The following is a 17187-nucleotide window of genomic DNA, read 5'->3' as shown; positions in this document are numbered from 1 at the left end:
GATGAAGAGTAAAAGAGACCACATTTACCCTTGTCGAAGAATGCACTGGCTCTTTTCCTTTCCTAAGGGAAGGGCTCATTCATCTTGCCGAGGTTTGAGGCCGGATGCCGGCTTAAACTTATTAACATCGTTTACAATTATTAAGGAGCCCTCCATTCCTCTTGAATAAGAAGTGATTTGAGCCTCCTCGCTGAGTGAACGCTCATTTATACATCATGTATACATTATTAAGGAGGCTCATTCATCTTGCCAGAAGAGTGATTTGAGCCTCCTGCGAGTGACGCTCAGGAAGTTAGAGCTGTTTCAACCTCGCTAGCATTCCAAAAGAATTTGGTAATCAAGGACATTCTAGATTCCACCTTTTGGAGGAGCAACTCAGTATTCGTCTCCTCTCCTCATGGCGCTCCGTATACGTTATGTAACGTTCGCTTTACTTCGAAAAGCAAGCTGATAAGTTTGACGTCCGGCAAGCTGCTTTGCACAGTCAAACAACTTATGTCTCTGGTGCTGAGTGCGTTTCTGGAGATGTTCTTTTGCATTACTAAGACGCAAGTTGTCGCACAGGCGGCCACTGTCTTTGTAAGAAGGTATGAAGGTCTTTAAGGCCCGTCTTGAAGACGAAAAGCCATACGTCTTCCTTTAGTGTTCACACACTTCAGGAGCAGCGTGCGGCTCTCCATGGAGACTCGCATGAGGACGTCCCTTGAAAATATTCAACGTCATACGCAAAACGCGGTTCGTCATAACATTGAGATGTTGGCAAGGTCGCTCGCCAGGACGCCTCTTGGCGGGACTTGCATGCATCAGGGCGCTCAACGAGTTCCTCTCTGAAACGTCGTTCAGAAGACTTGATGTTCTCTGCTCAGACACGCTCTTAGCTACGCAGGACGTTTTTTGAGGACGCTTTCCAGGACGCTTATGAGGACGCTTTTGTGCACATTTGCCAGGACGCTTCGGTGGAAGCTCGGCAGGACGCTTTGCGAGAGAAAGACTTGTAGAAGGCGTTTTATTTGCTGTTCAGGACGTTTCTTAGGACGCTTGACGCTTTATAAACGCTCGTCAAGAGGAGGTTTTTTCAGGACTCTCCACAGGACATTCCTTTACAGAAATTTTTAAAAAGGATTCGGAGTTAGCGGAGAGACATACCCGAATTTTTTCTTCGATCCCTCTTTCCTCTTCATCGATTTCTCTGAGAATCGGGAAGATTATATACTCGGATTCCTGGGTGACTTTCGGTCATGTTAAAGGGTTTTCCCCTATTAGCAAAGTGCTAATAGTTTTGTCAAGTAAGGACGTTTTCCCCATTGTCAAGATACTAAACGTTTTGTCATTTAAGTGGGGGACCCCTCATAAATGGGGTAGTTCTCATTGACATAGATTTTAACGTTTTTTTTTCGTTTAAGCGGATAAACTCATTAACAAATTTCGGAAGAGCTCTCATTCATTTTCAGAGGCTCATCCGGGGAGTAAGAAAAAGACTTGTAGACTAGATCCAGGAAGTCTTATGTCCAATATCATAAGAACATTGAACGGTCCTTTTCGATCCTCGGTTCTCTCTTGATGATCTCTATTCGAATATTACTCCCTTTTCTTGGCAAAGAGTCTTGGCAAAGAGTCAAGGAGTTCTTTTAAAAAGTCTCATTCATTAGAACGTGGACAGTCGTTTTCCTTTCTTTCTCTCTTCCTCGTCGAGGAAAGATGTAGTAGAGAATTCGATGTTCAAATTACTACAATACTTACGTAGTTTATCTTTGCGTCATTTTGCTAACGCATGGGTCAAGTCATATACGCATATCGTATTTACCTCTGCGGATAGAAGCCGAAAGAACTGTTGTTCTAATGTACAGGCGGTCCCCGGGTTACGACGGTTCCGGCTTACGACGTTCCGAGGTTACGACGCTTTTTCTTAAATATTCAATGGAAAAATCCGTCCTGGATTACGACGCTTGTTCCGAGGTTACGACGCTGACGCTTCCGACGCTCCGAGTTAACGACGCTTTTAAAAAACGCATACTATGATAAAAATCCTTTATAGTTTAGCACAGTATATTAATAAAAATAAGTTTCTGGTTAGATTACAACAAAAATTTTGAGATTATGATGATTTTCGACACTTTTTATGTTGTATTTTTCTATGTTTTTTAGTGACGCCTCATATGCGGAACTAGTTTCCGAGCGAATGAATACATACTAGTTTACATATAACAGTCCAAAAGCGCAAATAATGAAAAAATCATTGCTTGTTTCCAGTAATAATAACAAAACGAAGTTTCTGGTTAGATTACAACGCAAATTCCAAGTATCCAAAGAGAGACATTATCCAGTAATTTGATCAGAGAGAGAGAGAGAGAGAGAGAGAGAGGGTCTTAAACCGACGCTCCGAGTTAACGACGCTTTTAAAAAACGCATACTATGATAAAAATCCTTTATAGTTTAGCACAGTATAATAAAAATAAGTTTCTGGTTAGATTACAACAAAAATTTGAGATTATGATGATTTCGACACTTTTTATGTTGTATTTTTTCTATGTTTTTTAGTGACGCCTCATATGCGGAACTAGTTTCCGAGCGAATGAATACATACTAGTTTACATATACAGTCCAAAAGCGCAAATAATGAAAAAATCATTGCTTGTTTCCAGTAATAATAACAACAAAACGAAGTTTCTGGTTAATGATTACAACACAAATTCCAAGTATCCAAAGAGAGACATTATCCAGTAATTTGATCAGAGAGAGAGAGAGAGAGAGAGAGAGAGAGAGAGAGAGAGAGAGAGAGAGAGAGAGAGAGAGAGGCGTCTTCCGACGCTCCGAGTTAAGGACAGAGAAGTGTTCGTTTCGTTAAACGGCCTCTGACTCATGCCAGTAAATGTTTTGTTGATACTAATAATATAAGCCTATTTAAAGATACGTTTACTTTAATTAGTCTATATGATACGTAAATAGTAATCAACTGTTCTTGTAGCCCTCAATATTTGGCAAAATCGAAGTATCCAAAGAGAGACATTATCCAGTACGTAATTTGATCAGAGAGAGAGAGAGAGAGAGAGAGAGAGAGAGAGAGAGACGCTTTGGCAACAATGGTCTCGGGGGTTTTTATAGCTTCCTTCTGCTTGATGATCGTGGATATTGTAGAAGGATTTCGACCATACTCGTTTGCCAAATCGACGATACGAACGCCACGTTCATGCTTTGCTATAATTTCATGTTTTGCTTCCATCGAAATCATTTTCTTGGGTTTTTTCTTATCACCTGCTTTGTCTTTAGCTTTGAGACCCATGGTTAATAATAAAATAGACAAACAACACGAAAAATAGGCGCAAATACAACGAACTAAACAACGAGTGTTAACATGCAGCACCAACAAACAAACAGACTGAACGCCATTTATCGGTCGCCTATACAACTAACACTCATCGCAAAAATCGTATCTCAAATATTTCGTTGTATATCAAAGCTTGTATTTTCGCAAATTTTCTGTTATATCTCAAAACATTCGTATATTAGGGCAATCGTTATGTCAAGTTTCCATTGTAATTTGATCAGAGAGAGAGAAAGAGAAGAGAGAGAGAGAGAGAGATGAGACGAGAGAGAGATGAGAGAGAGAGAGAGAGACGCTTTGGCAACAATGGTCTCGGGGATTGACGTAACGTTTATTTTCTGAACAGATAGGACAGAGAAGTGTTCGTTTTTCATTAAACGGCCTCTGACTCATGGCAGGAAATGTTTTGTTGATACTAATATATAAGCCTATTTAAAGATACATTTACTTTAATTAGTCTATATGATACGTAAATAGTAATCAGCTGTTCTTGTAGCCCTCAAGATTTTGCAAAATCACTCCAGGTTGTACATAAAACTTCAAGAATGTAGTGTCACCAGAGGATTACAATAGTTTTTACCTTCAAGAACCAGCATTCTTTTATGAAAATAACTCCAGGTTGTACATAAAACTACAGGAAACAACATGTAGTGTAACCAAAGGATTACAAGTAAGGTTTTTATAAACTTTTTATTAGTTTAAGACATATTTCCAAGCGTCGTTCCGGCTTACGACGCGTCTCAAGAACGGAACCCCCGTCGTAACCCGGGGACTGCCTGTATTTATTTGACACTCCCTTCAACCTTCCAAGAGTTTTCGGAGTAAGAATAACTATTCAAGTATTGTTACGACAACACCAACTCAGATTCTGTATTTAGCGAATTTTGTTTCGTTTAAATGTGCCTGCTTGAGAGTTTCCTTTTGCTCGATAATTTCATACCTATCCCTTCGTAAAAGGAGTAGCTGGCAACTCAGGCAGATAGTGCGAGACGATGAACAAGGCTGCTGTTACTGTGATCTACGCAGTACCGGCTAGCTCGGTGTTATGCGCGGTTGGTTACGTCTCTCTGCCCTACAATCATGGATTTTAGCCTCGGGTTGAGGAAATTTCTAGTAATCATGAATGAACATGCCTTCCGTTTACTTAGAAAATTTCAACAAGATATCTCTTATACTTGTTCGGTGCGGGTTTACCGCACGGTAACAGAATTCTGTACGAATCTACCGCGGCATAGCACTATAATAATGCTCTCCTGCTTATGCAAAGCGCAGCCTTATTTAGGGAAGGAAGCAGGCTGAGTGAGGGAATGGATGAGTTTGCTGGGGACCATTTCCTCGCTGGAGAAGCTTGTTTTTTTTTTTCCCTGAATAAACAGCAATCAGACCTCTACAATTTTTCCTCACGAAGAAATTGGAATAACATCAAAGATCTTGTAATAATTCTAATTTTCTCTCAACGGCTTGAGTGAGGATCACCTCGGGTGATAGCGAGAGGGTGCCAGACATCCGAACAGAGGAACAGATGTTCTGGCACATTGTCTGAAAGAATTGGAAGCCAAATTAGTCGGCTCTCCAGTTCCTCGAAGGGTGAGTTTGGATTGAGTGGCCCAAATCATCTCGGATAATTTCTCAGCTCTCTCATAGCTCAAGAAGAGAGAATTGGTTATGGGCTTGGGCACGGAACGTAACGATCCTCAAGAGGTTCGTTAAACTAGTGCACGTCCGTGCGGGTCTTCTCGATCGAAGGCAACAACTACTGACGTCTGAGTAATCCTCACTTAGAAGTATGTCGAAAGTGAGGAGAGACTGAGGGCGTCCTTTCGTTAAGTTTTTCGTAATATTGAAGACGAAGGAGCTTCCTCTTAAGTTGTTCCCTTATTCATGATCCTAGAGGATTAGCTTTAGTCGCCACATGTTGGCCTCTAAGAGGTTGGATTCACAGAGGTCAGGTAATTCAGAGAATTGTCCAAAGACCCTTCCCAAGAGAATCGGTGTAATCTAAAATCGTCACTTAGTGAAGTATCTAATATCTCTCCTCTCTGAGTCTGAAGGCGTTCAGACTATCGAGAAGCGATAAGATCTTCAAGATTAATGGCAGTCTCTTGGCCAAGGCAAAGCAGTGCTGCCTATTTTCAGTGTTCAATCGGAGCGGGCCGTTTCTGGAGATAGTGAAGGGAAATGACTGTTCCTCCAACTCGACCTCTGTGAATTTCTTTATGGTTCTATCTTTCCGTATGAAGTATGAGATAAGATAGAAGTCCTAACTATTGTAGAATATGCAAATATGTTGTTGACGGCCTCTAGGCTCAGAGATTCGGTTCTGTCAAACAACAAAGCTTCACGATCTTTGAGGTCTGGGGAGATCTTGAAATCTCTGGATCGCAGGTTCCGGCATGGAACTTAGACGTAGTCTGAGTTTCTGATGCAAAAGCATTTCGAACCTATCCTTTCTGCGAACTTAATACACGTGACCAGAAAGGCTAACATTCTAACCGCTCTAGCCACGGCAAAGAGGGTTAGTGAGCTTTTAGCCATCATCAGAGGTTTTAGCTTTAAAGGACATAATGCGGTCTGTCCTCTAAGCCTTCCGTTCTTGATAAGAACGAAAACCTGTCTAACCCTTGACCCGAAGGCTTGGAGACCAAGGGTATGGCACAAATTATTGGGCAAGGGCATTAGAGAGTCCTGTGCCCTGTCAGGTCTCTCAAGTTTTATCTTGATAAAACTATAGAAAGTCGAGGTCAACGGACAATCTGCGGTGTTCCGTAAAAGACCAGACTGGTTCATGCCCAAGAACACCCTGGCATTATAGTCAAGGAGTTCTTTTAAGAAGTCTCATTCATTATGTTGGCATAAAGATTTGAGATTTTTTCTTAATATGAATGCTCAAGAGGTGAGGGCGCGGCCTCGGAAGCATTTCAACAGGGCATGACACTCAGTAACATCCTGAGTGCCATGCTTTAGCGAAGCAACTCTGTGTTCGCTTCACACTCCCGACGGGATGTGAAGACGACATTTGAGATCTGTAAGTCGCTAGGACCATAACATATCCGTAGATATATTATTGGGGGCAGCAAGCAACACGAATCCTATCCTATAGAAAAGGGATAGGTGTGCTTTTAACTTTGAAGGGTTGGTCGCTTGAGGCGCGTTCCTTTTCTTTAGCCTAGAAGTTATGGAACTAACTTTGATAGGTTAGGTCAGGTGGTGGTTTTTAGCTTCGTTGCCCTCAGAAGTATGGTCATATGGTCTAGTCACATTGTGGTCACGCCCCCGTTGACAGATCATCTAGAGCGCACCAGCATTACAGGTCTCTACCTCGCTGGCAACTCTAGTAACGCAGAAGCAGACTTTGGTGACAGTAATCACGAAGTCGGCTATGCTAACAGGTGAGGAACCAAGATGTATATCATCGACTTAATTTAGTTTCCCAAAAATCCTATTCTGTCTCTTCCCACCATCCGAAGGTGGGATTCAGCTATATATATATCTGTCAGGTAAGTTTCATGAACAAAATGTTATTGTTATAATACAATTAAGTTTGTTCATACTTACCTGGCAGATATATATATAGCTGTATTCTCCGAAGTCCGACAGAATTTCAAAATTCGCGGCACACGCAGTGGGCGGCCAGGTGGTAGTACCCATTCCCGCCGCTGGGAGGCGGATATCAGGAACTATTCCCATTTTCTATTCATATTTTATCAGTGCCACTGTCTCCTGAGGGGAGGTGGGTGGGCACTTTAATTATATATATCTGCCAGGTAAGTATGAACAAACTTAATTGTATTATAACAATAACATTTTCCCCTTTCAGCACTGAATGTTCACATAGGTCCCAGTGCCTGTCCTTTGGCTTGAATTTTATATTCCATTCCATTTCTATTGTTTTGGCTCTGAATGTATTTTGGCCATGCCTGTCAGTAGACTAAAATGAGAGATTTGTAATTATAGATTGCAAGAATTATAAAAAGATTTGTTCCAGTGCTTTATAATTGGCTTATGTTCATTTGGATAAGAATTTCCATTGTTCACAGGAGCAGTTTACCCGGAACTGGACCTGAGAAAGATCGAATGGCCATGGAACTGGAAGAAAAAGAAGCCCAGATTCGAAGGATGCAGGAAATGATGGCAAAAATGCAAGCACAACTCCAAGATAAGAAATAGTTACAAATTGTTGTAGAAGAATCCTTTTGATACTAATATTTGTTGTAACAAGCATAAACAAAGAAAGTGCATTTAAGTTTTAACCATTGTAATCTTACCTCGTCTGATTGTTGACAGGTTATAATAATGATTTGAGGTGAAGTGGATTCCTTTTTCTTTTTAATTTCAAATCAAAAGCTTTTTTGCTCTCTCTCTAAGGATCTCATTTTTTTTTATTCCACCATATTTTCTGTAATGCATGTGTTTTCTACAGTGTGTGAGGCATTGAATCAAAAGTTGATCTTTTATTTTTTGAAATGATAGACCTACAGCGAGTTTGTGAACCCAAACTGTTTGTTAAAGGTTTGAAAAGAGAGGACATCTTAAACTTGGAGAATGTGAAGGACATGGTTTGACATCATGAATTTGGAGAATGCGAGGACATGTTTTAAGTTACCTGAAGTTGAGATTTATGCAAAAGCAAGCTTGTGTTTTGCATCTTTTGCCTTTAATTTTGCAATGAAGAAAGGCAACAATTTTTTTTTTTCATGGATTAATGTTTTTTTTTAATGTCCCTTGTCAGTGCATATCAGTATTTTTATGGAGGTATTTGTTACCGATTCTTTATTATGCATTTCTACCAAGTGAGAAGTGGTAGGAATTCTCCTAATCCAGGGAAAAGCATGTGATATCTCAAGCTCAACTTTCACGGGGCTCGGCTACTCGGAACCCTTACAAAACCATCGCACTCTTTGGATGCATTACATACATACATGCACAAGGCCTTTTTGGAACTGCCACTTTTGGTGTTTGTAATTTTCCTTTTGCATTTTTGGCTTGCTGGTTTTATATGAGATTCGTCAATAACAAGCATTTTCTCTGCGTGGGCTTTGAAACAAATATTTTGTGCTTGTAACAAATAACAGAGCCTGACTGTTTAGGAGATTCCAGATCATTTTGTTCAACATAAAGATTAATAAATGCTTCATTCTCCAGGTTTGAGTATTATTTTGACCTGCTGATAGATTAGTTCTTTAACTTATACATAACTTTAAGAAGCAATGGTTTTATCAATTTGTAGTTTAGCCATTTTAGCAGATTGTAGTCCCCACTGTGTGTCTTGCACACTGCACTGTTTACAAAACTGGAGGTTCCACACAGTGCTTCCCTGTTCCCCAGCTGTATTGCTCTCTACCTTTGACTTTTCCTGTGTTCCCTTTGGTTTCTTCATTCCTGAAACTGTCCAACTTCTTCAACTTTATTGCATTCCAGTTGCCTCAAACTTCAGAATAATTCTTCCTTCTAGTTTTAGTAGAGTCTGATTAAACTGCCACTTAGCAGTAACCAGTTGCCTCTCATACAAGAAATAATCTTTCATCCTAGTTCTATTAGACTTTTTAAAACTATGACATAATAGTAACCAGTTACTGCTCACTTGAGAATAATTCTTTCATTCTAGTTATATGAGCGGTTAAACTGCCACATTATAATAAGTTAGTCACTGCCTACATTATTACTGAAATCTGTTATCAAAGGAGTAGTTATCCAGCAGTAATAGGAAAAGTATTGGTCTGTTTGAAGTTAAAATTTAGTAAATATAGTTGTTATAGGTTGAAGGTCCCATGAAATAAAATGTAGTGAGTACTATATTTGTGACAACCTCTTTGCCCTTTAACTTAGTGAACTAACTGGTTTTCGTTTGTTGTTTACCAGGGTTCTGAATGGATTCATGTTGTAAGTCAATATGCTGAATGAAAAGTCCCTATGTAATAGCTTTTTTGTTAACTTATGTTACTGTAATGACTGATCTGTATTTCCCAGTACCTTTGTTACTTAATTCAAATGAGCACCATTTTCTTTGGAAGTTTGAATTTCAAGTCGATGGCTTCTGTGAGCTTCTTCCGTATGAATAGGGTCCATCTTCTGAATAATATAATATGATGATAATAGACTGCTACACTATATAGCTGATCCATCTGTGCAGTGAATCAAAAGGCACAGGTCAAAATGTTTATGATGCTGTAGCTTCTTAAACCCTTATGGTGGGTAGGCTAAATGGCACTGTTGCCTCACAGCTTTACTGACTTTTCCCTTGCTGAAAAGTGCCTAATATAAGAGTGCCTCAATTTATCACTTCTTTACTTATCCAGTGAATTACAGTAGCACCTTAACAGATGCTTTGGACCTTCTTTAAGAGTAACATTGTCCAATAAATAACAAAGACTTTTTATTATAGCCTGCATTTGAATATTTTATAGATAGACGCTCCTCTACTTACAAACTTCTAGAGACGAACAACCGTGACCTTAAAACCATACTTCGCTGTATTATTATCATAATTTACTTAATGTCTTTAGGCTTTGTGTATCATTTGTATAAATAAAATGCTCTATAAAATACATTCCAATACTACTGTTGCATTTTAGTATGAAAAATCATAAATAGTACTATACATATACATGAGTACTATATCAAGTTGGATTTACAAACAGCCGTATGGGCAGTAACTCATTCTTAAGTAGAGGAGTGTGTGTATCTTGCAACCAACAACAATTCCACACAATTCCTGACCTAAACTGACTTTTACTTTTCCCTTGACATTCAGCTTAAGAGGTATCTCTGAAAGCGTTTTGTATCTAAAATGTTAGCAAAGAAAAAACTAACCTTAGTATGGTAGCTGGTAAGTATGCCCCATAGGGGGATAGTGCCATCAGTACATCTCTTGTGGTATACTGTAGGCATTACTTAAGGTTCTTTGCAGCATCCCTTTGGCCCCTAGCTGCAATCCCTTTCATTCCTTTTACTGTACCTCCTTTTATATTCTCTTCCAACTTACTTTAGGTTGTAGCAGTGGATATATCAATCTATAGCAGATATTACATTGTACATTTGTCACCATTTAGTACATTTAATGGTATTGAAAATAATTAAATATTAATCCTGAAGAAGCAGTTTTTTGATCGTGTGTCAGACTTGTATACTCTCCTTGATATCCCTACTCAGAGACTTATGGGAGAAATTTTTTTCCCCTTTTCTCAACTCGGTTGTAAGTAATAGAAACAGCTGTGTAAACGTCATTTTAAGTATCCATGCTAAACCACTAGTAGTCATTTTTTGACAATGGTTCATTTGTTTTCTTTTTAACCATAACGTGTTGAAGGCTATTGCCTAACACCTCAAATCAGGATATTACTGTGTGTGACTTTTAAATCCACTGTGACACCATTTTTTTTAACCTCAAGGGACCTATTAATGAAATATCCATGAATCAGGACTGCGAAATTAAGATCAGAAGAGATGATGGTCTAATTAGAGTTGGTAAGAGACAAGACTGAGAGTAGTTACCACTGATCAGATCAGGTGACTTTTGAGTGGTCATGAGAGATAAGGTGAAAATTCATGTCCTGTGCACATAATATTGACTGATGACTTCAGAAGTTTGAAAAGAATGGAGTGTGTCTTGGATTTAACATTCTTTGACTTTTTCTGCCACCAAAGATGACTTTAGCTGCAACGACTCCTGATGGGATACATATTGCTGGTGAATTAGATCTTCTGTTGGCTCAGGAAATTAGAAAAGGTGCTGTTTAATACCTGTGCTTCTTTTGAAACAAATTTCTTTCTGAACTGTACCCCACGGATTCATCTCTTCAAGACCATACTTTCTCAAGAGGTGGTCTGCATTCCTTTGAGAGGCTTATCTGTTTATCCTTCATATGTACTGATATGTATACTCTGTTTAATGTTTAATGCTCCTGATGATGTGTCAAGGAAGGGTATGATGTCAAATTAATTTGACCAAAATATAAATGCCTAACTCCTTGAGGGCCATAAGCTTGGCTGTCTGAGCAACAAAAACTTTTGCAAGACCAGCCGAGAAGTTCACCAGGTGTTTCTGAGAAAACAATAGTACAATATTTGTGGAAGTGCCATAACTCATCAATTTCTCTTTCAAGATTATTGTTAGTATTATTATTATTTTTGTTATTGTTATTACATATTGCAGGACTGCTTGAAAATTCTGGATGCTACAAGCTTGAGGGCTTTAGAATAACCATCACGGTACAGAGAAAGAACTTGAAAAGTAAAGAATAAACTATAAGAGAGAACTAATAGGTAAATAGGAAAGTAAAACAATATAATAGAAATATCAAATGACTATGAAGAGAGATTCATATCAGCTGTTTCAAAAGAAATACATTTGCATCAATTTTAAATATCGAGTTACAGTGGTTTAACAACAAGATTAAGATGGTCTTGCCTCAATTTGGTTGCAACAAGAATGAAACCATAGAGGGTATATAGTGTATACCTATACTCTGTTTTTTTTCATCTGTCCATCCGCCAGTGGTGTTTTTGTATGGTAACACTGCGTCCCGGGCTTGAAATAGTTACGCTATGTGTAAGTTTTAGGTAAATAAAGGATATTTGGTTGTACATTTGCAACTGAAAAGTGTTTTAATAATTTACTGTATGCGAATTACACCGTTAATATTCGAAATAGGATATTGTTATTATTGTCGAATGTAAGCTCCCTTTTCGGGGTGGCGAATGGAACAGCCAGACGCAAATTCCATCAAACAGATGCTAAACCAAGTTACGTCATATCGTATCTGGCTGAAACGCACTTTATAAAAATTAACAGTACATACTGATATACTTACGTATAATGAAGTAATACGTTGACATCTTGCCGTAGTGAACAGCGAGAGAAGCAATTTTCCCGCCACTGCGTCTGGCTGTTCCATTCGCCACCCCGAAAAGGGAGCTTACATTCAACAATAATAACAATAACCTATTTCGAATAATAATGGTGTAATTCGCATACAGTAAATTATTAAAACACTTTTCAGTTGCAAATGTACACCCAGATATCCTTTTATTTACCTAAAACTTACACGTAGCGTAATTATTTAAAGCCCGGGACGCAGTGTTACCATACAAAAACCCCACAGCCGGATGGACAGATGAAAAAAAACAGAGTATAGTGTTGCGATCTTTATACCAATACTTCGTAGTTCGGTGGTCTCCCACCAGGGTGGCGTTGCAAAGCCTTGCGGCCATTTTTAAAGGTCTGTTAACTCATAAATTGAACAGGGATTAGCGCGATTGTGATTTTTTTTATTAATGTTTAAGGATTTAGTGAGTAAGTGTTTATTGAATATTTATGAGTGAATTTATAGTTTAGGGTTTAGTGAATGTATACTGAATGTTTAGTGTTTTGTGAATGTTAGTGAATCTTTATTATGCAAGTATTCAGTGAATGTTTAGTAAGTCTTTAGGGTTTTAATGATTGTTTAGTGTGTAAGTAATCAATGAATGTTTAGTGAGTGCAGTGTTTAGTGAATGTTTAGTGCAAGTATTCAGTGAATGTTTAGTGAGTGTTGAGTGAGAATGTTTTGTGAATGCTAGTGTTAAATAAATATTTAGTGCATAAGCATTCAGTGAATGTTTAGTGTGCTAAGTGTTTAGTGAGAATTTAAGGTTTAGTGAAGGTTCAGTGCATGTTAGTGTTTAGTGAATGAATGTTTAGTGAGTAAGTATGTTTAAGTATGTCTAGTAAGTGTTTAGTGAATTAATGTTTAGTGTGTATGTGTGTTTAGTGAGTGTTTAGAGTTTAGTGAACATGTTTTATGAATGTTAGTGTTTAACAAATGTTTAGTGCATAAGCATCCAGCGAGTGTTTAGGGTTTAGTGAATGTTTTGTGACTTTGTGTTTAGTGAATGTTTAGTAAGTTTTCAGTAAATGGTTTATGATTGTTGGTGTTCAGTCAGTGTTTAGTGTGTAAATGTTTATTTTGTGTTTAGTGAGTGATGAGTAAATGGTTATTCACTGCTTAATGAGTGTTTAGGGGTTTAATGAGCATTAAGTGCTTAGTGAGTATTTAGTGTTTAATGAGTGTTTAGGGTTTAGTGTATAGTGAAAGCTTAGTGAATGTTTGGTGAGTGTTTAGTGTACAGTAAGTACTTAGTGGATGTTTAGTGTATAGTCAGTACTTAGTGAATGCTTAGTGATTGTTTAGTGTTTAATGAATGTTTAGGATTAAGTGAATGTTTACTGAGTGTTTGAAGTATAGTGAGTATATAGTGAGTGCTTAGTGTTTTATGTGCCTAGTGATTTTTGACTATTCAGTGAGTGTTTAATGTTATTGAGTATGAGTGTATGTCAAATATAAGTGTTTAGTGAGTGTGCGTGTATAGTAACTGTGAGTGTTTAGTGAGTGGAAGTGTATTGTGAATGTTAGTGTTTAGCAATTGTTCATTACTGTTTAGTTAGTGCTTAGTGACTGTATGCTAAGAAAGTCCTGTAATTTACTGGAGCTATTTATGTTAGACACTGTTTAGATCCAAGAGCAGATGCTTAGGTCTTGACCATAATGGTTGGAGTGCTTAGTCCAACCTGTTTTTGTAAACTAATTTTTCTCTGAAATTGGGTCCAGTAATAATAATAATATAACAATATACAAATAGTAGTAGTAATAATAATAAACAGATAAAAATGGTAGTAGTATTAAAAATAATAAAAGTAATAAAGTATAGTACCATGAGCTGGCCGAGACCTGTCAATATGGCCGCTCGAGGTGACACGTTAGGCTCGCCACTCCAGTGATATATGCTCTATGAATGGCACTAGACAATTGTCTGGTACTGAACCTTGCAGATGGAAAGTTAAGACTTAGAATAAACAACTTGTCTAGTACTACATGAAGGATAGTATAAGTTCGGGAAGATATGAGTGCGAAGGATAATCAGCATTATGAAAAATGTTTTACAGCATGCAAAGTGAGCTAACTGAATGATTGCGTCAGAGATTTGTATTAACATCTGGCATATGAATTTTAATACTAGTTAAATTTGTTTTCCTAACAATTTAAGATGGAAGTCAGCTGCTTAGTACCAGACAGAAATGGTATCTAGAACATGGATGAATAAGAAAATTAATGCAGTCCTCAGGATAAACAGCTCTCTAAAATAATTGAAATGCTTTTTTAGTATTTGATACATATTCCTGTTTGAGTGGAGTTCAATGCAAATGAGTCATCATAAGCTTAGACCAATGCCTTCAGAGAACTAATGAAAAGATGGTTACAGTAGATGGGATATTGTGTATATTATAAGATTGACAACAAGAACAATTCTACCAGAGACGTCTCAACTTGCTCGGCCACCTCTTACATCCTTTCCAGGATTCCCTCTTTGATACAAAACTAAATTCATTGAAGGTGAGTGTTGGTAGCATTTTGCCTTGCTGAGGTATTCATTGGTACGTGTACCAAATGCCACAGATGCTTTGCTGTAAGGTTGAAGAAAGTCTTTCCATTCCAGCGGTTCACAGGTAATGGTTACATAGTCGATGACCATCCAATAATTCTGAGAGAATATCGCTAGTGCTCACACTGAGCATGTATCCAATGAGTTCTACTCCACCTCCTGCTATGTCACGTTTGGTTGGCAGTAGAAGGGATAAACAAATATATTCTTTTAATATAACAAGAAGCCCTTGTTAGGAAGACGATAATTAGGCTGAAGTCGAGTAAGTTTTGGATTAACGTTTATCTTGCACGCTTTCATTGGTTTTGTGAGTGTCCTTATGTTCAGCTAACATTTCTAGGCATATCCTCGATAGATATTGTAATGTTTCAAAGATAAGAATGAATTCAAAGTATTACATTTTTTCAAAGGAAAATTGACAAGGGCTTTTGAGAACTCAGGAAATATGACATTGTTATTTATCCATTTTTTAATGAGAAGGCTTTTGGGTCATAAAATTGGACATTTCCAATGGTGCAAAAGAAGTTGCTGCCATAATGAATGCTAAAGCAACAAGCTCCTTATCCAGTATGTTGCTTCCACTCCTTTCTACCTTTCTGCAGTTATTTCTTGGACCATTTTTCCCTTCTGCTTTCATATCTACTACCTTTCTAAACACAATAATTGCTCCTACCCTTTCTGAACATTAATCCAACCAAATCATAGGGCTACTGGTATTTGGTAACTAGGTGTCCATCTGTTTCCTAGCCTCTAAACACGACATTCTTCAGCAACTTTCTCGTTTGTCATTATGGTCTTTTTATTACACTCCAACAATGAATCTTAGCAATCTGTAGTCACACGTCTTTATCTTTGCTTCTGTATAGAGAAATACAGACTTTAAAGAATTTTTATACACTAGTTTACGTTGTGCTTGCCGACTGGATGGTATATTTGTAGTTCAGCAGATCCATACCACTTACAAGGCTGTTGCAACTCATATTTCTTTTTGCTGTCTGAATATTAGTTTCAATATTTAGTAGTACTATATGTTGATAATGCAACACAAGTGTTCTACCTCTTACTAGGCTTGTGCATGGTCCTTCTCTCTCTCTCTCTCTCTCTCTCTCTCTCTCTCTCTCTCTCTCTCTCTCTCTCTCTCTCTCTCTCTCCTAACCATAGTAATCGATTTATTTTTGGTCACCGAGATTATCTCCATTCACATATTGCGAGCCTGAGCATCTCCTGTGACTCCAACACCTGTTACATTTGATACATAGGCCTACCCCTAACTCTCTCTGAAAGTGTTATTCATCCAGTGCTTGTAGTGATACTTTTTAGTCGTCTTTTCCCCATTTTTCTCATTCATTCATAATGTAAATAGTCTGAGATCTCTTCCTTTGATTTCTATGATACATAGGCCTACCTCTTCAGTAGCATGTGCTTTTGTCATGCATTGTAGCAAATTGCCTGTCTTGGTATTCTGCTTAATGTCTTAAGATTCACTAATGTTTGGTATAATGTCTATTGTTACCTGGCAATTCTAATGTACTAATTGCCTCATCATAGAGGAACCATCTGCTGGTGATAACTTTGCCATGAAGAGGAAAGCTAACAATCATTAGTCTCAACAATACTTCTAAATGATTCTTTACTGTTCTCTTTTTAATATATTCAGCCGGTTCCATTCCTCTTTACTTTTCACGTTATGGTAGGGTGAGCAGACGTCCCCGGAAACAGTTCCCGCTTTCAGTGACCTGTCCCCGGCTACTGCTTTCCCCGGTTTTCACTGGGACTGAAAGAGCCGAAATTGGAATACAGAGAAAAAACCAAAATGTTGATCAAACTGAAACTATACATAGTTGCACACCGTACTACTCTCACTGTACAGTGTATATGACTAAGGAAATGATAAACAGCTTTGCACGGCATAATTTGCGAGATTACTACCTTCCAAGAACATAAAATCAAATTTCCCGCCAAAACCATCGTCAGTATCGTCATACACGTCCCTGACTCCCCTCTTCTCTTCCCGCTAGTACCATTCAGAGTCAAAGACTCTGGTACCACCCTCTGCTGCCATCCAGCGGTGTTTACGTAGATAATTTTAATACTGTTTAACCAGTGGTAACTACAGTCATTAAATTATAGCCTACATGATTTAATCAATTGAATGATTATCCAATTCCTTTGCCATTTAAGTTTTCAATGTCAAAAACACGTCATGTTTTGGAGGTGTTTTCACGCCTCCGAACCTTACGTGACGGTTATGGTTCATAACATTTTCAATTTCATACAAGTTTCGTAAAACTACTGTATTTTAAACTCACTCAGACTAAAGGTACATATTGTAATACTGTAATTCTGGATCCACACGACTCTCTCTCTCAGTTGGAGGTTGTCACCGGGAGGGGAAATGACCAAAATACATTAAAACTAATTCCATAACACCCAACTTTAGCCGAGAG

General features: G+C 38.1%; 1 protein-coding gene across 2 annotated transcripts in view; it reads left to right on the top strand.

Annotated features, from left to right (window-relative positions):
* Positions 1–8463, top strand: part of LOC135209092 (septin-2B-like) — a 58712-nt gene extending 50249 nt beyond the window's left edge. For both annotated transcript variants that reach the window (XM_064241687.1, XM_064241686.1), the window contains one exon: positions 7360–8463. In XM_064241687.1, coding sequence (XP_064097757.1) covers positions 7360–7489 — 130 coding nt within the window. In that variant the 3' untranslated portion in view covers positions 7490–8463. The remainder of the gene's footprint in view (positions 1–7359) is intronic.
* Positions 8464–17187: the final 8724 nt, after the last annotated feature.

The sequence above is a fragment of the Macrobrachium nipponense genome, chromosome 37 (assembly GCF_015104395.2).
Source record: "Macrobrachium nipponense isolate FS-2020 chromosome 37, ASM1510439v2, whole genome shotgun sequence".
NCBI lineage: Eukaryota > Metazoa > Arthropoda > Malacostraca > Decapoda > Palaemonidae > Macrobrachium > Macrobrachium nipponense.
This window is presented reverse-complemented; position numbering and strand designations above follow the sequence as displayed.